At 62.4% G+C, this 20825-nt stretch overlaps 1 protein-coding gene and 1 long non-coding RNA gene across 3 annotated transcripts in view; one reads left to right on the forward strand and one right to left on the reverse strand.

Moving 5' to 3' along the window:
* Tert (telomerase reverse transcriptase) overlaps positions 1-5221 on the forward strand; it is a 44398-nt gene extending 39177 nt beyond the window's left edge. Inside the window, exons 14-16 of the mRNA XM_042695251.1 lie at positions 3700-3824; positions 4417-4554; positions 4966-5221. Of these exons, the coding sequence (XP_042551185.1) occupies positions 3700-3824; positions 4417-4554; positions 4966-5069 (367 nt within the window). The 3' untranslated portion in view covers positions 5070-5221. The remainder of the gene's footprint in view (positions 1-3699; positions 3825-4416; positions 4555-4965) is intronic.
* Positions 5222-15369: 10148 nt separating this feature from the next.
* Positions 15370-18229, reverse strand: LOC122120955. 2 transcript variants are annotated; one of them, XR_006149846.1, is made up of 4 exons: positions 17678-18229; positions 17290-17505; positions 16963-17010; positions 15370-15691 (listed from the first exon to the last, which is right to left on the reverse strand). It is a non-coding gene; the product is annotated as an uncharacterized LOC122120955 (long non-coding RNA). The 2 variants fall into 2 exon arrangements; XR_006149847.1 differs by having other exon boundaries at positions 17290-18229.
* Positions 18230-20825: the final 2596 nt, after the last annotated feature.

The raw sequence follows: 20825 nt of genomic DNA on the forward strand, positions 1-20825 counted from the left end.
CTGTCTGTATTGAGTACTGTGCCTCAGTCCTCGGGGAGGTGGTTTGCACAGTGCTGTCTGTGTCAAGTACTGTGCCTCAGTCCTCGGGGAGGTGGTTTGCACGGTGCTGTCTGTATTGTGTACTGTGCCTCAGTCCTCGGGGAGGTGGTTTGCACAGTGCTGTCTGTATTGAGTACTGTGCCTCAGTCCTCAGGGAGGTGGTTTGCACGGTGCTGTCTGTATTGAGTACTGTGCCTCAGTCCTCAGGGAGGTGGTTTGCACAGTGCTGTCTGTATTGAGTACTGTGCCTCAGTCCTCGGGGAGGTGGTTTGCACAGTGCTGTCTGTGTCAAGTACTGTGCCTCAGTCCTCAGGGAGGTAGTTTGCACAGTGCTGCCTGTATTGAGTACTGTGCCTCAGTCCTCGGGGAGGTGGTTTGCACAGTGCTGCCTGTATTGAGTACTGTGCCTTAGTCCTCAGGGAGGTGGTTTAGTACTGTGCCTCAGTCCTCGGGGAGGTGGTTTGCACGGTGCTGTCTGTATTGAGTACTGTGCCTCAGTCCTCAGGGAGGTGGTTTGCACGGTGCTGCCTGTATTGAGTACTGTGCCTCAGTCCTCGGGGAGGTGGTTTGCACGGTGCTGCCTGTATTGAGTACTGTGCCTCAGTCCTCGGGGAGGTGGTTTGCACAGTGCTGCCTGTATTGAGTACTGTGCCTCAGTCCTCGGGGAGGTGGTTTAGTACTGTGCCTCAGTCCTCGGGGAGGTGGTTTGCACAGTGCTGTCTGTGTCAAGTACTGTGCCTCAGTCCTCAGGGAGGTGGTTTGCACAGTGCTGTCTGTGTCAAGTACTGTGCCTCAGTCCTCAGGGAGGTGGTTTGCACGGTGCTGTCTGTGTTGAGTACTGTGCCTCAGTCCTCGGGGAGGTGGTTTGCACAGTGCTGTCTGTGTCAAGTACTGTGCCTCAGTCCTCGGGGAGGTGGTTTGCACGGTGCTGTCTGTATTGTGTACTGTGCCTCAGTCCTCGGGGAGGTGGTTTGCACGGTGCTGTCTGTATTGAGTACTGTGCCTCAGTCCTCGGGGAGGTGGTTTGCACTGTGCTCTCCCTGTCTGGTTCCGGAGGTCAGCCTGGTCTGGCAGGGCCTGTCATAGACTCATGGCTTTGTGGCCGGGATCCCTTCATTCCCTTCCTGGCTGCGTGTGCCACTCCCTTCCTTCCTGGACATGTAGTGGGGAGGCCTGTGAGCCCCTGATACACACCCCGAGACCAGGCTGCTGGATTTAGCCCTGGGCCCTGGGGCCCCTCGTTCCTCGGTGCTCTGTTCAGGGGAGGTGGGCTTGAGCTGGTTGTATCCTGGCTTATGGGCAATGCGCAGCAGTGGGATCCAGGGTGGCGGCACCCTCCCTGCCCGCCACGGTGGGCAGGTGCAGAGGAGTGACAGGGTCCCACCAGTGAACGGGTCCCCACAGACGCAGAAGACAAGCCAGGAGGCAGGACACGGGACACGATCACGGAGACACACGGAAGATGAGCCAGGACACAGGATACAGGATGCGATCACGGAGACAAACGGAAGATGAGCCAGGACACAGGATACAGGATGCAATCACAGAGACACACGGAAGACGAGCCAGGAGACAGGACACAATCACAGAGACACACGGAAGACGAGCCAGGAGACAGGACACAGAACATGATCACGGAAACACACGGAAGACGAGCCAGGAGACAGGACATAATCACAGAGACACACGGAAGACAGCCGGGACACAGGACACGGTCACGGAAACACACGGAAGACGAGCTAGGACACAGGACACAGGATGCGATCACAGAGACACACGGAAGATGAACAGGGAAACAGGACACAGGACACGATCACAGAAACACATGGAAGACGATCCAGGACACAGGACACGATCACGGAAACACAGGAAGATGAACTGGGAGACAGGACACAGGACGTGATCACAGAGACACGCGGAAGATGAACAGGGAAACAGAACACGGGATGTGATCACAGAGACACACGGAAGACGAGCTGGGAGACAGGACACAGGATGTGATCACAGAGACACACGGAAGACGAGCTGGGAGACAGGATGTGAATATGGAGACACAGAAGTCAAGGCAGGACACAGGACGTGATCATAGACATGTGGAAGACAGCCAGGAGGCAGGACACAGGACATGATCACAGAGACACGCGGAAGATGAACAGGGAAACAGGACACAATCACAGAGACACACGGAAGACGAGCTGGGAGACAGGACACAGGATGTGATCACAGAGACACACGGAAGATGAGCCGGGAGACAGGACACAGGATGTGATCACAGAGACACACGGAAGACGAGCCGGGAGACAGGATGTGAATGTGGAGACACAGAAGTCAAGGCAGGACACAGGACGTGATCATAGACATGTGGAAGACAGCCAGGAGGTAGGACACAAGACATGAACATGGAGAGACACAAGACGAGGTGGAACTTGGGACAGGACCAGAGACATAGCCTGGCGACTTGGCAGCTAGGCTGGTCCAGGCCTAAATAAGGTTGGGGCACGGGGCCAGGTCACGGAACAGTCCCAGGCCCCAGACTGACAGGTTCAGCAACCTATCAGCCCATCTCCCCACCCATCACCCGAGAAGGGGAGGTCACCCTTCCCCACTGGGAAGGTATCGCCTGCATCTATGAGTCAGAACTCTCCTGGCTTACCTGGAACGGGCATCTGCATTTTGAAGGCTGGCTTGTCTCATCTCTAGGCCTGGGAGCTGGGTGGACAGCCCCCATCTCCCGCCTGTCTGTAGGAAATGATTTAGGCTCAGCCTCCTTATCTCACTGCTAGACCAGGAAGGAAACTTTGAAACTCTTTATCTCTAGTTAAGCACACAAAAACCAAAGTAGAACTATGGCCAAAGCAGTGGATCATGCTCAGGGACAGAGCCTGGGGCCCTGACTTCAAAGCCCCAGGACTGCCTCCCTCCCCCAGGAAAAAATCTCAGGCTGGCTTCAAACCATGATCCTCCAATCTCAGTCTGCTGAGCAGCTAGGGTTACAGGTGAGCGCTGATGCCTGCCTGGCGTTTGTCAGGAACGCTTCTGGGCTCTCTGTCCTGTGTGGCAAGCGGGACCCTTCTCACTGGGCAGTGCCGTGAGGCTGCGTGCATCGCTGGCTTGTCAAGTTCCAGAGGGTGAGGAGTACGGACAGGGTCCCTGTGCAGCACACCAGAGCTGGTGATGGACTACGTATGTTGCAGAGTGCAGCGTGCAGCACTTGCGCACACGCCATTGTTTACATGTGTTACCTAAAGCAGTGCACTCACATGATGAGCTGCAGCTCCCCTTTGACCAGGGCGTGTGGATGCGTGTACACACGTCTGCAGGCTTCACGCCTGTGTGCTGCAGCTCCCCTTTGACCGGGGCGTGTGGACCCGTGTGCACACGTCTGCAGGTTTCATGCCTGTGTGCTGCAGCTCCCCTTTGACCGGGGCGTGTGGATGCGTGTGCACACATGTGTAGGTTTCACGCCTGCGTGCTGCAGCTCCCCTTTGACCGGGGCGTGTGGATGCGTGTGCACATGTCTGCAGGCTTCACGCCTGTGTGCTGCAGCTCCCCTTTGACCGGGGCGTGTAGATGCGTGTGCATACATGTGCAGGTTTCACGCCTGCGTGCTGCAGCTCCCCTTTGACTGGGGCGTGTGGATGCGTGTGCACACGTCTGCAGGTTTCACGCCTGCGTGCTGCAGCTCCCCTTTGACCAGGGTGTGTGGAGGAACCCCTCATTCTTCCTGAGGATCATCTCCGACGTGGCGGCCTGCTGCTTCTCCATCCTGAAAGCCCGGAACACAGGTGTGTGCAGAGCATGGGGGCGGGCTGGGTAGTACCCCAGCCCCGGTCCTCCCCGGCCCCCAGCCCCAGTCCTCCCCGGCCCCGGTCCTCCCCAGCCCCGGTCCTCCCCGGTCCCCAGCCCCGGTCCTCCCCAGCCCCCAGCCCCGGTCCTCCCCAGCCCCCAGCCCCGGTCCTCCCCAGCCCCGGTCCTCCCCGGCCCCCAGCCCCAGTCCTCCCCGGCCCCGGTCCTCCCCAGCCCCGGTCCTCCCCGGTCCCCAGCCCCGGTCCTCCCCAGCCCCCAGCCCCGGTCCTCCCCAGCCCCGGTCCTCCCTAGCCCCCAGCCCCGGTCCTCCCCAGCCCCCAGCCCCAGTCCTCCCCAGCCCCCAGCCCCAGTCCTCCCCAGCCCCGGTCCTCCCCAGCCCCGGTCCTCCCCAGCCCCCAGCCCCGGTCCTCCCCAGGCCCGGTCCTCCCCAGCCCCCAGCCCCGGTCCTCCCCGGCCCCCAGCCCCGATCCTCCCCGGCCCCCAGCCCCAGTCCTCCCCGGCCCCCAGCCCAGCTTGCTCCCCAGGGCTCAGCCCCGGTCTTCCTGGCCCTCAGCCCAGCTTGCTCCCCAGGGCTTTCACTAGGATCCAAGGGTGCCTGCGGCCCTTTTCCCTCTGAGGCTGCACAGTGGCTCTGCTTCCGGGCCTTCCTGCTCAAGCTGGCCTGTCACCGTGGCACCTACAAGTGTCTCCTGGGACCACTCAGGACAGGTAGGTGTGAGTGCAAGTGAGCACTCCCGCATGGCCCAGCCCCCCCCTTCCCGGCAAGTACCCTGCCATTGCTCCCACCGGATGGGCGGCCACACGGGCAGCCCCAGGTGGTGAGGCAGCTGTGGGGCTGTCCTCCAGCTCAGAGCCGCCTCGAGCAGAAGGGGCCTCTGGGGCCACGCCTCCCCCACCCCACCCCACCCCATGGAGCTGCCCGACCTCGTCTTGGCTCGGGCCTTCCTTCCTGTCCCTTGCCTACCCCTGCAGTCCACTGCTATTCTTTCGGATCCCTGGCTTCTCTTGGCTAGGAGGTCTCTTGTCCATCTTGGCACTGGGCCCCAGTGTATCCTTGGTGCTGGGCTGAAGGACTCTGGCGTCTTTGGGAGAAAATCTGAGCTCTGCCCTCTGCTGCAGCCCAGACCCAGCTGTGCCAGAAGCTCCCCAAGGCCACACTGGCTGTCCTGCAGGCCGCTGCTGACCCAGCGCTGGCCACAGACTTTAAGACCATCCTGGACTGATGGGCCTCCCGGCAGGACCAGCTCTGGCTCCAGCTGTGGCCACACAGGCCAGCCATAGCAAGTCTCGTGGTATCCCTGACACCTGCCCTGTGGTGGTGTGAGGTCTGTCCCCACGCCCCGCCTCCCCGGGTGGGCTCCGTGTCCTCCCCGTGTCCTCCCGGGGTGGGCTCCGTGTCCTCCCCGTGTCCTCCCCGTGTCCTCCCAGGGTGAGCTCCGTGTCCTCCCGGGGTGAGCTCCGTGTCCTCCCGGGGTGGGCTCCGTGTCCTCCCCGTGTCCTCCCAGGGTGGGCTCCGTGTCCTCCCGGGGTGGGCTCCGTGTCCTCCCGGGGTGGGCTCCGTGTCCTTCTCGTGTCCTCAGGAGGTAGATCCCCTGTGTAATCCTCCAGGAATGTGAAGGTGCAGTGGGCGTGTGGCGGGTGGAGGAAGACAGGCCCTGGGCTTGTGGCAGGTGGAGGAAGAGGAGGAGGAGGAGGAGGAGGCCTGGCATGTTACAGGCTGAGGGTCCCCCTTGCAACGGGAACTCTCCTCGTCACCCATTTACGCCACGGGCGTGGGACCAATGACAGGCCGTGCGTGGGGTGCGGTTGTGGGTGGGGGCTCCTCCCTTCTGTGGGCAGCACTCCCTAAGCGCCACTGTCACCTGGACCACCCTAATGCCTGCCTTGGGAGCGGAGGGTGGGCTAGCCTCCCCACGGGTGCCCACGCCAGCCTCACAACAGAGCCCCGCACCTGCTGCCAGCCTCCTCTGCCCAGCCTCACAGCAGAGCCCCGCGCCCGCTGCCAGCCTCCTCTGCCCAGCCTCACAGCAGAGGCCCGCGCCCGCTGCCAGCCTCCTCTGCCCAGCCTCACAGCAGAGGCCCGCGCCCGCTGCCAGCCTCCTCTGCCCAGCCTCACAGCAGAGCCCCGCGCCCGCTGCCAGCCTCCTCTGCCCAGCCTCACAGCAGAGCCCCGCGCCCGCTGCCAGCCTCCTCTGCCCAGCCTCACAGCAGAGCCCCGCGCCCGCTGCCCGCCTCCTCTGCCCAGCCTCACAGCAGAGCCCCGCGCCCGCTGCCCGCCTCCTCTGCCGAGCAGGCCCCAGCTGTGCTCAGGGACCGAGGAGGGAAACACTAGGCCTGTAATCCGAGCCCCGAGGGCCAGCCTGGGCTGTAGTGAGACTACCTCCAAAGCAGAAAAACCCATTAAAGGTCAGCTGCCTCCGTGTGTATGACAAGACGTCTGAGCGCCGCCTACAGTCACCAACACACATGGTTGTGCTGAGCACCAGTGGCTCACGCCGCTACCCTAGCTCCTCAGGAGGCTGAGGACTGAGGATTGAGTTCGAAGCCAACTTGGGCAGAAAAGTTAGCAGTGGCTGAAGTGGGAAAGTACAGCCTAGAGTGGAAAAAGCCAGATGTGAGTGAGAGGCTGTGCATTCAAGCCCCAGTTCCAGTTCCGTCTGGTGCACGTCTGCCTGCTAGCTGCTAGCCTCCGGGCTATGGAAGCTGGTTTGGGCAAGCCCAGCTGGGCTTGCTGCAGAGGATCCTAAGTGACATCCAGATAGCCGTGAACCATTCTAGAAGCTTCCGGAACAGACGTGCCCGGTGGAACCATGGAAACTGTCCACTGGCTGGTCGCAATGCTGCCGATAGGCTTGAGCCCGGAATTCATGGCAGTTGTTACTGCCTTGTTTGTCGGTGGCCTTTGGTGCAGCCTAGTGACAAAGCCTGGTGCGTTTACAACAGACCCAGGTCCAGGAAGCACTCACAAGTACACTCGGGTGACCAGAGCCCGTGAGGCTGGGCTGTGGGCCTGGCTGCTGGCCACGGTGCTGACCCAGCCAGGCCAGGGTGCCGATGGGAACAGAACTGGGCGGGGCTCTCATGAGTGTGCGCCAAGGCTCTGCACCAGAGGTGAAGCTACCTCCTTGCCTCGTGGGCCGGGGCACGCCGGGCCTCCGCTGGGGTTGCAGTACCGGATGGGGTGGGTGGTGCAGGGCCTCCCTGGGGTTGCAGTACTGGATGGGGTCTGTGGTGCGGGGCCTCCCTGGGGTTGCAGGCGGATGGGGTCTGTGGTGCGGGGCCTCCCTGGGGTTGCAGTACTGGATGGGGTCTGTGGTGCAGGGCCTCCCTGGGGTTGCAGTACTGGATGGGGTGGGTGGTGCGGAGCCTCCCTGGGGTTGCAGTACTGGATGGGGTCTGTGGTGCGGGGCCTCCCTGGGGTTGCAGGTGGATGGGGTCTGTGGTGCGGGGCCTCCCTGGTGTTGCAGTACCGGATGGGGTCTGTGGTGCGGGACCTCCCTGGGGTTGCAGGCGTATGGGGTCTCTGGTGCGGGGCCTCCCTGGGGTTGCAGTACTGGATGGGGTCTGTGGTGCAGGGCCTCCCTGGGGTTGCAGGTGGATGGGGTCTCTGGTGCAGGGCCTCCCTGGGGTTGCAGTACTGGATGGGGTGGGTGGTGCAGGGCCTCCCTGGGGTTGCAGTACTGGATGGGGTCTGTGGTGCGGAGCCTCCCTGGGGTTGCAGGCGGATAGGGTCTGTGGTGCAGGGCCTCCCTGGGGTTGCAGGCGGATGGGGTGGGTGGTGCGGGGCCTCCCTGGGGTTGCAGTACTGGATGGGGTCGGTGGTGCGGGGCCTCCCTGGTGTTGCAGTACTGGATGGGGTCTGTGGTGCGGGGCCTCCCTGGGGTTGCAGTACCGGATGGGGTCTGTGGTGCGGGGCCTCCATGGGGTTGCAGTACTGGATGGGGTCTGTGGTGCGGGGCCTCCCTGGGGTTGCAGTACTGGATGGGGTGGGTGGTGCAGGGCCTCCCTGGGGTTGCAGTACTGGATGGGGTCTGTGGTGCAGGGCCTCCCTGGGGTTGCAGTACCGGATGGGGTGGGTGGTGCGGGGCCTCCCTGGGGTTGCAGTACTGGATGGGGTGGGTGGTGCAGGGCCTCCCTGCGGTTGCAGGTGGATGGGGTGGGTGGTGCGGGGCCTCCCTGGGGTTGCAGTACTGGATGGGGTCTGTGGTGCGGGGCCTCCCTGGGGTTGCAGTACTGGATGGGGTGGGTGGTGCGGGGCCTCCCTGGGGTTGCAGGCGGATGGGGTCTGTGGTGCGGGGCCTCCCTGGGGTTGCAGGTGGATGGGGTCTGTGGTGCGGGGCCTCCCTGGGGTTGCAGTACTGGATGGGGTCGGTGGTGCGGGGCCTCCCTGGGGTTGCAGTACTGGATGGGGTCTGTGGTGAGGGGCCTCCCTGGTGTTGCAGTACTGGATGGGGTGGGTGGTGCGGGGCCTCCCTGGGGTTGCAGGCGGATGGGGTCTGTGGTGCGGGGCCTCCCTGGGGTTGCAGGTGGATGGGGTCTGTGGTGCGGGGCCTCCCTGGGGTTGCAGTACTGGATGGGGTCGGTGGTGCGGGGCCTCCCTGGGGTTGCAGTACTGGATGGGGTCTGTGGTGAGGGGCCTCCCTGGTGTTGCAGTACTGGATGGGGTCTGTGGTGCGGGGCCTCCCTGGGGTTGCAGTACCGGATGGGGTCTGTGGTGCAGGGCCTCCCTGGGGTTGCAGTACTGGATGGGGTCGGTGGTGCGGGGCCTCCCTGGGGTTGCAGTACTGGATGGGATCTGTGGTGCAGGGCCTCCCTGGGGTTGCAGGCGGATGGGGTGGGTGGTGCGGGGCCTCCCTGGGGTTGCAGTACTGGATGGGATCTGTGGTGCGGGGCCTCCCTGGGGTTGCAGTACTGGATGGGGTCTGTGGTGCGGGGCCTCCATGGGGTTGCAGTACTGGATGGGGTGGGTGGTGCAGGGCCTCCCTGGGGTTGCAGTACTGGATGGGGTCGGTGGTGCGGGGCCTCCCTGGGGTTGCAGTACTGGATGGGGTCTGTGGTGCGGGGCCTCCCTGGGGTTGCAGTACTGGATGGGGTCTGTGGTGCGGGGCCTCCCTGGGGTTGCAGTACTGGATGGGGTCTGTGGTGCAGGGCCTCCCTGGGGTTGCAGTACCGGATGGGGTCTGTGGTGCGGGGCCTCCCTGGGGTTGCAGGTGGATGGGGTCTGTGGTGCGGGACCTCCCTGGGGTTGCAGGCGTATGGGGTCTCTGGTGCGGGGCCTCCCTGGGGTTGCAGCGGATAGGGTCTGTGGTGCAGGGCCTCCCTGGGGTTGCAGGCGGATGGGGTGGGTGGTGCGGGGCCTCCCTGGGGTTGCAGTACTGGATGGGGTCTGTGGTGCGGGGCCTCCCTGGGGTTGCAGTACCGGATGGGGTCTGTGGTGCGGGGCCTCCATGGGGTTGCAGTACTGGATGGGGTGGGTGGTGCAGGGCCTCCCTGGGGTTGCAGTACTGGATGGGGTCTGTGGTGCGGGGCCTCCCTGGGGTTGCAGTACTGGATGGGGTCTGTGGTGCGGGGCCTCCCTGGTGTTGCAGTACCGGATGGGGTCTGTGGTGCGGGGCCTCCCTGGGGTTGCAGTACTGGATGGGGTGGGTGGTGCAGGGCCTCCCTGGGGTTGCAGTACTGGATGGGGTCTGTGGTGCAGGGCCTCCCTGGGGTTGCAGTACCGGATGGGGTCTGTGGTGCGGGGCCTCCCTGGGGTTGCAGTACTGGATGGGGTGGGTGGTGCAGGGCCTCCCTGGGGTTGCAGTACTGGATGGGGTCTGTGGTGCGGGGCCTCCCTGGGGTTGCAGTACTGGATGGGGTCTGTGGTGCGGGGCCTCCCTGGGGTTGCAGTACTGGATGGGGTGGGTGGTGCGGGGCCTCCCTGGGGTTGCAGTACCGGATGGGGTCTGTGGTGCGGGGCCTCCCTGGGGTTGCAGTACCGGATGGGGTCTGTGGTGCGGGGCCTCCCTGGGGTTGCAGTACTGGATGGGGTGGGTGGTGCAGGGCCTCCCTGGGGTTGCAGTACTGGATGGGGTCTGTGGTGCGGGGCCTCCCTGGGGTTGCAGTACTGGATGGGGTCTGTGGTGCGGGGCATCCCTGGTGTTGCAGTACTGGATGGGGTCTGTGGTGCGGGGCCTGCCTGGTGTTGCAGTACCGGATGGGGTCTGTGGTGCGGGGCCTCCCTGGGGTTGCAGTACCGGATGGGGTGGGTGGTGCGGGGCCTCCCTGGGGTTGCAGTACTGGATGGGGTCTGTGGTGCGTGGCCTCCCTGGGGTTGCAGTACTGGATGGGGTCTGTGGTGCGGGGCCTCCCTGGGGTTGCAGGTGGATGGGGTCTGTGGTGCGGGGCCTCCGTGGTGTTGCAGTACTGGATGGGGTCTGTGGTGCGGGGCCTCCCTGGGGTTGCAGTACCGGATGGGGTCTGTGGTGCGGGGCCTTCCTGGGGTTGCAGTACTGGATGGGGTCTGTGGTGCGGGGCCTCCCTGGGGTTGCAGTACTGGATGGGGTCTGTGGTGCAGGGCCTCCCTGGGGTTGCATGTGGATGGGGTCTGTGGTGCGGGGCCTCCCTGGGGTTGCAGGCGGATGGGGTCTGTGGTGCGGGGCCTCCCTGGGGTTGCAGTACTGGATGGGGTCTGTGGTGCGGGGCCTCCCTGGGGTTGCAGTACTGGATGGGGTCTGTGGTGCAGGGCCTCCCTGGGGTTGCAGTACTGGATGGGGTCTGTGTTGCGGGGCCTCCCTGGGGTTGCAGTACTGGATGGGGTCTGTGGTGCGGGGCCTCCCTGGGGTTGCAGTACTGGATGGGGTCGGTGGTGCCGGGCCTCCCTGGGGTTGCAGGTGGATGGGGTCTGTGGTGCAGGGCCTCCCTGGGGTTGCAGGCGGATGGGGTCTGGTGCGGGGCCTCCCTGGGGTTGCAGTACTGGATGGGGTCTGTGGTGCAGGGCCTCCCTGGGGTTGCAGTACTGGATGGGGTCTGTGGTGCGGGGCCTCCCTGGGGTTGCAGGCGGATGGGGTCTGTGGTGCGGGACCTCCCTGGGGTTGCAGTACTGGATGGGGTCTGTGGTGCAGGGCCTCCCTGGGGTTGCAGTACTGGATGGGGTCTGTGGTGCGGGGCCTCCCTGGGGTTGCAGTACTGGATGGGGTGGGTGGTGCGGGGCCTCCCTGGGGTTGCAGGCGGATGGGGTCTGTGGTGCGGGGCCTCCCTGGGGTTGCAGGTGGATGGGGTCTGTGGTGCGGGGCCTCCCTGGGGTTGCAGTACTGGATGGGGTCGGTGGTGCGGGGCCTCCCTGGGGTTGCAGTACTGGATGGGGTCTGTGGTGCGGGGCCTCCCTGGGGTTGCAGTACTGGATGGGGTCTGTGGTGCGGGGCCTCCCTGGGGTTGCAGTACTGGATGGGGTGGGTGGTGCGGGGCCTCCCTGGTGTTGCAGTACCGGATGGGGTCTGTGGTGCGGGGCCTCCCTGTGGTTGCAGTACTGGATGGGGTGGGTGGTGCAGGGCCTCCCTGGGGTTGCAGATGGATGGGATCTGTGGTGCGGGGCCTCCCTGGGGTTGCAGGTGGATGGGGTCTGTGGTGCGGGGCCTCCCTGGGGTTGCAGTACTGGATGGGGTGGGTGGTACGGGGCCTCCCTGGGGTTGCAGTACTGGATGGGGTGGGTGGTGCGGGGCCTCCCTGGGGTTGCAGTACTGGATGGGGGTCTGTGGTGCGGGGCCTCCCTGGGGTTGCAGGTGGATGGGGTCTGTGGTGCGGGGCCTCCCTGGGGTTGCAGTACTGGATGGGGTCTGTGGTGCGGGGCCTCCCTGGGGTTGCAGTGCTGGATGGGGTCTGTGGTGCAGGGCATCCCTGGGGTTGCAGTACTGGATGGGGTCTGTGGTGCGGGGCCTCCCTGGGGTTGCAGGCGGATGGGGTCTGTGGTGCGGGGCCTCCCTGGGGTTGCAGGCGGATGGGGTCTGTGGTGCAGGGCCTCCCTGGGGTTGCAGTACTGGATGGGGTCTGTGGTGCGGGGCCTCCCTGGGGTTGCAGTACTGGATGGGGTCTGTGGTGCAGATCCTCCCTGGGGTTGCAGGTGGATGGGGTCTGTGGTGCAGGGCCTCCCTGGGGTTGCAGGTGGATGGGGTGGGTGGTGCGGGGCCTCCCTGGTGTTGCAGTACTGGATGGGGTCTGTGGTGCGGGGCCTCCCTGGGGTTGCAGGCGGATGGGGTCTGTGGTGCGGGGCCTCCCTGGGGTTGCAGGCGGATGGGGTCTGTGGTGCGGGGCCTCCCTGGGGTTGCAGTATTGGATGGGGTCTGTGGTGCGGGGCCTCCCTGGGGTTGCAGGTGGATGGGGTGGGTGGTGCGAGGCCTCCCTGGGGTTGCAGTACTGGATGGGTTCTGTGGTGCGGGGCCTCCCTGGGGTTGCAGTACTGGATGGGGTCTGTGGTGCGGGGCCTCCCTCGGGTTGCAGGTGGATGGGGTGGGTGGTGCGAGGCCTCCCTGGGGTTGCAGTACTGGATGGGGTCTGTGGTGCGGGGCCTCCCTGGGGTTGCAGTACTGGATGGGGTCGGTGGTGCGGGGCCTCCCTGGGGTTGCAGTACTGGATGGGGTGGGTGGTGCGGGGCCTCCCTGGGGTTGCAGGCGGATGGGGTGTGTGGTGCGGGGCGTCCCTGGGGTTGCAGTACTGGATGGGGTCTGTGGTGCAGGGCCTCCCTGGGGTTGCAGTACTGGATGGGGTCTGTGGTGCGGGGCCTCCCTGGGGTTGCAGTACTGGATGGGGTCTGTGGTGCGGGGCCTCCCTGGTGTTCCAGTACTGGATGGGGTCTGTGGTGCGGGGCCTCCCTGGGGTTGCAGTACTGGATGGGGTGGGTGGTGCGGGGCCTCCCTGGGGTTGCAGTACTGGATGGGGTGGGTGGTGCGGGGCCTCCCTGGGGTTGCAGTACTGGATGGGGTCTGTGTTGCGGGGCCTCCCTGGGGTTGCAGTACTGGATGGGGTCTGTGGTGCGGGGCCTCCCTGGGGTTGCAGTACTGGATGGGGTGGGTGGTGCGGGGCCTCCCTGGGGTTGCAGTACTGGATGGGGTCTGTGTTGCGGGGCCTCCCTGGGGTTGCAGTACTGGATGGGGTCTGTGGTGCGGGGCCTCCCTGGGGTTGCAGTACTGGATGGGGTGGGTGGTGCGGGGCCTCCCTGGGGTTGCAGTACTGGATGGGGTCTGTGTTGCGGGGCCTCCCTGGGGTTGCAGTACTGGATGGGGTCTGTGGTGCGGGGCCTCCCTGGGGTTGCAGTACTGGATGGGGTTTGTGGTGGGGGGCCTCCCTGGGGTTGCAGTACTGGATGGGGTCTGTGGTGCGGGGCCTCCCTGGGGTTGCAGGTGGATGGGGTCTGTGGTGCGGGGTCTCCCTGGGGTTGCAGGTGGATGGGTTCGGTGGAGCGGGGCCTCCCTGGGGTTGCAGGCGGATGGGGTGGGTGGTGCAGGTCCTCCCTGGGGTTGCAGGCGGATGGGGTCGGTGGTGCGTTTCCTCCCTGGGGTTGCAGGCGGATGGGGTCCCTGGTGCGCACTCAGCCGCTCTGTCGGGCCGGGCATGCGGTGATGCTCTAGCCCCCACATCCTGACTAACCTAGTGTGATTTACCTGGTTTTTACCATTTGTGGGTCTACCGAAGCATTTAGCCCTTAAAGGGAACTTGCTCTGATACCACTCAAAGCACGAAGCTCTGGTTATATGTTTAAACCTCTGGCAACTGTCAGATGCCCGCAGGGCCAAGCTGAACAAAAGGGAAGACAAGTCCGGCAGGCTGGGCTTGTCCCTTCTCCCCCTCCACTCCCCTCTCCCTTGCATCCCGCACCCTCCACCTGTGCAGGCCCGCAGTATGCTCTCCCCCAATAAACTCCCCCCACCCTTTCTCTCTCTGTCTCTGTCAGTGGTGGGCTTGAACTTTGGGCCTGGGCATTGTCCCTGCGCTCTTCAGCTCAAGGCTCGTGTCTACCACTTGAGCCACAGCACCACTTCTGGAGTTCTGATGGTTATCAGACATGATGGTTATCGGACATGAGTCTCACAGACTTTCCTTCCAGGCTGGCTTTGCACTGCCATCCTCAGATCTCAGCCTTCTAAAGTAGTTAGGATTACAGGCGTGAGCCACTGGCGCCCGGCTTAAACTCTTTTCTGCCTGGATCATGGTGGTGTCCTTTGGGCTGAACCTACATCATGGTGTGGACGCCTGGGACGGGATAGCGCCAGGAGTCGCTGAATTCCCTCCACCGTCTCCGAGTCAAGTTGCCTCCTGGCCACACCTCCCCGGGCCTGAAAGCTAAGGGAGCTCCACACGGACTAAACACCTTGGCCTTGGCTGGGTGTGTATCCACCACACCACCCCCCTGCTTCTGGCTGGCGACTTCCTACACGCCCTCTGACTCTCTGTCTCTGTTTCTCTCTCTCTCTCTCTCTCTCTCTCTCTCTCTCTGGCACCATGCCAGAAAGATGCGTGTTTGGCCAGTTATTTCCCATTTCTGGAACGTCTAAATCAAGTGTAATTCTGGGTAGACAGGGACACCTTCCATTCATAGCCTCTACACTGACCAGACTCCCTCCTTGTGTTTCTTGTTCCCTTTTGAGCTGGGACACTCCTTTGAGGTGTCTCCTACATTTTTAAGGAACTCCATAAAGTCAAAATGCCTTGTTTTTATTGCCAGTTTCTGCTAGTCCAGTGGTCGACCGCCAGAGGTTCTGTACGTTCAGGCTTTCCTGCTCATCCTCTGCCTCCTGTCTCCATCTCCTCTCCAGAGGTAACTTCTTGTCTTGTAGTTCAGCTTCCTCCTTCCCTCCCTCTCTCCCCCCTTCTGCTTGTGCCTTTGAAGGTGAGCCACAGAGAGCCCCCTCTTGAAGGCTAGCCGTCCTGGGCTTGAATTCTCTTAGCTAAAACTCTCCTGGAGATTGCCCACACTCTGTTACTGTGTGCCCCTGCCTTGCTGCTTGCTTACTTAGTGAAGCTCTGCCAGGTTTTACTGTCTTGACTTGTCCAGAAGTTCTCCATCTTGACCACAAGTTGCTTTTTCATGTGGTCACACCCTCACCCTTCTAGTGTTCAAAGGCCAGTTTATATGCTAGTGCGTCTCTTTACGAAAATCGTTTTAAAGGCCTTTGGTAACTGGCCTTTGGTGGGGAGGGCAGTTTTAAACTCAAGCCGCAAAGAAGCTCATCAGATTTGGGTGCACACAAACATGTCTTAACATCTGTTTCCCAAGTGTGCACGCTGCTTGGACGCAGCGCCGGCTTCAGTCTTAAGTAGTATCCTAAAGTGCTCTATGCGGTGAGTTTTGTCGTTACAGGTTTTGGTGCTCTGCAGCATTTAGTCAGCCCCACAGAGGGATAAATAACTCTTGTATTTATTGGAAAACCTCTGTTCTTAACAAGTTCCAGGTAAATCCTGTTTTAAAACTATTTCTGTTGGGGCTGGGAAGGTGGCTCAGTGGTAAAGCGCTTGCCTTGAGCTGAAGAGCTGAGGGACAGCGCCCAGACCCAGAGTTTAGGCCCCATGACTGGACCCCCAAAAGCAACTATTTCTGTTGATCTTGTTGCTTCAATTGGGAATAAAAAAGGTCTTGTGCTAAAAGACTCCTTTAATCTGAGGATCATGGTCAAAGCTGGTGAGGCCTAGTCTCAGGACAGTTTGCGTTGGTGCATTTCTGGGTCTCCCATCCATACTCTAATCCAGACATCTCAGTCCCGTTGGAGGGAATGCTCACGCCTCACGCCGGGCCTGCAGCTGCTCCAGTCCAGCCCAGCTTCTGACGAGTCTCCAGATGTCAGCTGGGGTTATTTTCCTCCAACTCTAGGACCACCTGGAATGCAGGAGATAGGATCTAGCACACCATCTAATTTCTAATTTTCTTCCCTGAACCCTTCCTTCTGCCGTTAGTGCGCCCTCTAATAATATTTTTTTCTTATTGCTCAGCCCCTGCCTTGTAAGATTTCTTTCAGATGTCATCCATACCCACGCTCACCACCAAGGAACTGTTACTTCTGCTTTCGGAATGGGTGACATCTGTATCTTCTACCCCTAATGTCGACGCCCCTTGCCAGCAAAAGTAGCCAGGGAGAATCTGCACCCCTCTATAACTGTCAAAGGGCTGGAATGTTAGGTCCGCCCAGGAAAACGGGCCCTTGTTTTCTTTCCATGTACATGTCCCTCCCTAGAAGTCTGCCATGTCTGTCCAGGTAACAGCACACCTGGGACAGTGAGCGGCCCCAGGCTCTGAAGGAGGTCACTTCCTCCGGAGCCGCTTCCTCTGAGGTCACTTCTGGACCACCCTGGTCATGCCTCCTTTGGCCATGGAAGTTCCCAGGCTCTGAGGTCCTTCACGGCCACTCACCCTCTTCCTACATAAACCCAGTCTTACTGTGAGCCGCTGCTCATTCCATCCCATGCACGCCTGGCAGGCCGGGCTCTCCCCCTCCTCCTCCCCCTCCCCCTCCCCCTCCTCCTCCCCCTCCCCCTCCTCCTCCCCCTCCCTCTCCTCCCCCTCCTCCTCTTCCTCCCCCTCCCCCTCCTCTTCCCCCTCCCCCTCCTCCTCCTCCCTCTTCTCCTCCTCCCTCTTCTCCTCCCCCTCCTCCCCCTCCCACTCCCCTTCCCCCTCCTCCTCCTCCCCCTCCTCCTCCCCCTCTTCTCCCCCTCCTCCTCCCCCTCCTCCTCCCACTCCCCCTCCTCCTCCCCCTCTTCCTTCTCCTCTTCCTCCCCCTCCCCCTCCTCTTCCCCCTCCTCTTCCCCCTCCTCCTCCCCCTCCCCCTCCCCCTCTTCCTTCTCCTCTTCCTCCCCCTCCCCCTCCTCTTCCCCCTCCTCTTCCCCCTCCTCCTCCCCCTCCCCCTCCTCCCCCTCCCCCTCCTCCTCCCCCTCCTCCTCCCCCTCCCCCTCCTCCTCCCCCTCCCCCTCCTCCTCCCCCTCTTCTCCCCCTCCTCCTCCCCCTCCTCCTCCCACTCCCCCTCCTCCTCCTCCCCCTCCCCCTCCTCCCCCTCCCGCTCCTCTCCCTCCTCCACCCCCTCCTCCTCCCCCTCTTCCTCCCCCTCCTCCCCCTCTTCCTCCCCCTCCTCCTCCCCCTCCCCCTCCCTCGCCCACCTGCACGTTCTGTCTTGTGCAGTGTGCTCTCCTCCAATACTTTTTTGCCTGGGGAAAAAAAATCCTAGCTGAGGAACCAAGATCTGAGAGATGGGGTTTGAAGCCCATTTGAAGCAGAAATGTCCAGGAGATGTATCTCTAATTAACCAGAAAAATTCACCACACGCAAGAAAAGAAAATGTGGTTTTGGTGCTCCCGTACATCGTGGGCTGCAGCTTGTTCGCATTGACTCCCCAGATGTGTATGGAACAACAATTCAGACTGGGTGAGGGTGAAGCCCAATCCCCAGTGGTGCCAAGCAAGGGGGCTTGTCCTCTGTAACCTTACCCTCTGCCTGCCAAGGGTGCTGGCTCAGTGCCAGCCACCTGGCACGATGCTGTGCACCCGGAGCACCTCCTGAGCCTTCCACAGCCTGAGCCAGGCAGAGCAATGCTCCCCGGACGCCAGGACCCGTGCAGGGGGCGGGGGGGCAGAGGAGCGTTCAGCCAGCTCATGGATGAAGTTGCCATCCTGGATTGCATGGCAGGGTCTGGTGTCCTAGGCCTGGAAGAGAAGGAAGTTGTACAGCTAGGGTATGAGAAAGACTACCAGGAGTCTTTGGGAGGGCCCAAGCCTACGATTTGGGGTGTGTGAAGGGATGCTTATGAGCAGAGAGACTGAGGGGGGCAGCCTGCCCACGCCCCATGCCGGCCGGTGGGGGCGCAGCCCGGAGCACCTTGCTATAAGCCAGTTTCGGTGATTCAGTGCAGCAGCAGACAACACGGGACTGGTTCTCGGAGCGAGACCTATCGCCTGCGTGGACCGTGCTCGTGGCTCCCCACCAGGCAGCACCAGGGCCAGAGGCCTGGGCATGACTCACAGCCCTCCACGCACCAGTCACCCATGCCGATTGAGCCGTGGCCTGCAGAGGCCAGAGGCTCCTGGTGGCTTGGGTGGGCTTCTGGGCAGCGTCCTCAGGCTGGACGCCGTCTTCCGGGGCCCAGGCCGGTGGCACACCTCCACCGCTGGAGCGTGCTGTGGGTGGAGGAGGGCTGTATCCGTCTGGTGCCTTCCGAGTGTGGCCGCTGCCCGCTGCAGCTTGGTCTGCCCTTGACCTCACACTGCTGAGGACAAGGCTTGTGTGGGCCGAGAGGGCGGTCGGGCATCCACAGCCCATCTACGAGGCTCACGGTTCTCAGCCATGGGCCAGGGTCTTCCTGGCAGGAAGAGTCCGCTTCTGTACAGCGGTGGATACATTGGACGCTGGAATGTGGAGGTGCCCGTGATCCCTGGGTTTAGTCACCTCCAGACAATGCCAGCCTTAGAGGGTGGAGCGGGGGGGGGGGGGGGGGCTGGCGGGGTGTAGAGACCGTGCGTGGCCCGGGGGCTGCGGGGGCTGTGTGCATCCTGAGCAGACACGCATCTGCAGTGGTGCGCTTCCAAGTCGGCACTGAAGCTCTGGGACGGAGCGACCGCGGCCCAGGGGCATGTTGATGGTGCTTTACACATGGGAGTGGTCACGGCTCAGGCCCGTTCCCTGGGCAGCCTTGTCCACCTCCCTGACTGGTGGCCAGGTACCGGCTCCCAGCTCCTGAGGGGTCAGCTACTGACCCTGAGTCATTTGCATGTTCGGTGGGCAGGCCTCTGCTGGGTTTTGGACCAACTTCTGTGTCTCATTCACTTATGAGACCACCTCCTGTCCATCCGTCTGTCTCAGTCACCCGTGGGGCCGCCTCCTGTCCATCTTCCGGGGAGGTGAACCTTTGTGGAGTGTGGTGCGTGCTGGGCTGGCGTGGGGTCCGCGTGCCACACAGAGGTGTCAGGAGGCCCGTCCTGGTTTGTGATGTGGCTGTGACTTGGGCTCACCACTCAGCCCCCAGCCGTCCACACGCCGCGGCCTGGAGTTGGGCCAGCAGCAGGGTGTCCAGGCGCATGCAGGCTCCGCCTCCAGAGGGGGCCGCACACCCCATGCACACGGGGGCCCTGCAGCCCTTCCTCATCTAGAACTTTCTTGGGGGAACAGTGTCCACTTCCTAGAGAAGGGAGCACGGAGAGCCCCAGCCGAGAGTGATGCCTGGATGCTGGTTCTGGAGAGTTCCATGGGCGGGGTCTCACTATGCTGAAGTCCATCTTTGGGTGTAGCCAGCTCCTAGGCCAGTGGCTGTCCTTTGCTTTCAGTTGGTTGTGGCTGAGGAAAGACGGGCTGGTGGTGATAGCTGTCTCTGAGTTCTCGTGGAGCAGCCGAAGAGGCTGAGCTCATCGCACCCAGCTGCGTTCTGTATCCACTGCACAGTGGGCCTCTGCTGCGTCCACTGCTGTCCTCCACCTCTCCATGGGCCTCTGTTGTGTCCACTGCTGTCCTCCACCTCTCCATGGGCCTCTGCTGTGTCCACTGCTGTCCTCCACCTCTCCATGGGCCTCTGCTGCGTCCACTGCTGTCCTCCACCTCTCCATGGGCATGGCCTCTGCTGCATCCACTGCTGCCCTCCACCTCTCCATGGGCATGGCCTCTGCTGCATCCACTGCTGCCCTCCACCTCTCCATGGGCCTCTGCTGTGTCCACTGCTGTCCTCCACCTCTCAGTGGGCCTCTGCTGCGTCCACTGCTGTCCTCCACCTCTCCATGGGCCTCTGCTGCGTCCACTGCTGTCCTCCACCTCTCCATGGGCCTCTGCTGTGTCCACTGCTGTCCTCCACCTCTCCATGGGCGTGGCCTCTGCTGCGTCCACTGCTGTCCCTTGTGACAGGTGTGGGGAGAAGCATGAGCTGGAGTGCTGGGTCACTTGCAGGGCACTTCAGTTGGCTTTGTTTAGGGTCTGAGCTGTCCGTGGCAAGGATGGCTCACTACATGAAGCAAGTCCAATATCCCACCACACGGTGACACTGTACAAGCCAATATCCCACCACACGGTGATGACACTGTACAAGCCAATATCCCACCACACGGTGATGCCTAGCTAGCTTGGGTGTTCAGCACTATGGCCAGCACCACATTACCAGTTCGTTTTTTATGAGGTACCAGGGCCTGCTCGAAGCTTTTCTGGCCACCAGAAGCCATGGGTGGATGTGGGTTCCATGTCCAACACCTCCTGCTTTAGAGCTGCGGCTGGTCCGCACTGCTGCTGGGGTGGGGGGAGGGAGGAGGCGTGTGGGTGCCAGGCACACAACCCGGGAGCTGAGCCTCCGCAGGGATCTGAAGTCCACTGCGGAGGGGGCGTGGCGAGCCAGTGTCACCCCTTGACTGGACAGACTTTTTGGTTGGTCATGGGACTTGAACTCAGGGCCTGGGCGCTGTCCCTCTACCACTTAAGCCACAGCACCACTTCTAGTTTTCAGGTGATAACTGGAGATAGGAGGCTCGTGGACTTTCCTGGGCTGCCTTTGAACCTCAAACCTCAGCTCTCAGCCTCCTGAGCAGCTAGGGTTCAGGCATGAGCCAGCGGCACCCGGCATAGCCTTTTGCTCTTGGAGAGACTGGAGCTTCCCGGGTGACAGGACACTAGTGGGGATCTCCCGCTGAGGATGGCTCATAGCCAGGGGCTGCCTACACCAGGTGTTTTGGGATCACGTGCAGCTCTCCTTCCATGGAGATGGAGTCTCGTGGGCTCTTCCGGGGTTCACCTCAGACCGCATCCTGCCGGTGTCAGCCTCCCGCATGGCGCAGTGCCAGCTGTGGGTTGAGAAGTGGTCTTTCTCACTTCAGACGCCTCCTAAGAGCCCCCTTGCCTGTCTCTTATGCTTTCTTGACTAAAATGAGCATTGAGAAAATAAAAACGGCACCACCGCATTCATTGTTCATACTCTCACGACTTGGCTGACTCCTGATGGGAAGGTGGGAAGGTTGTCTGAATCGTCTGGACCTCGCTCCCCTCAGAGGTGGTGAGC

This window comes from Dipodomys spectabilis, unplaced genomic scaffold (assembly GCF_019054845.1).
Source record: "Dipodomys spectabilis isolate Male_0828 unplaced genomic scaffold, ASM1905484v1 ptg000179l, whole genome shotgun sequence".
Taxonomy (NCBI): Eukaryota; Metazoa; Chordata; class Mammalia; order Rodentia; family Heteromyidae; genus Dipodomys; species Dipodomys spectabilis.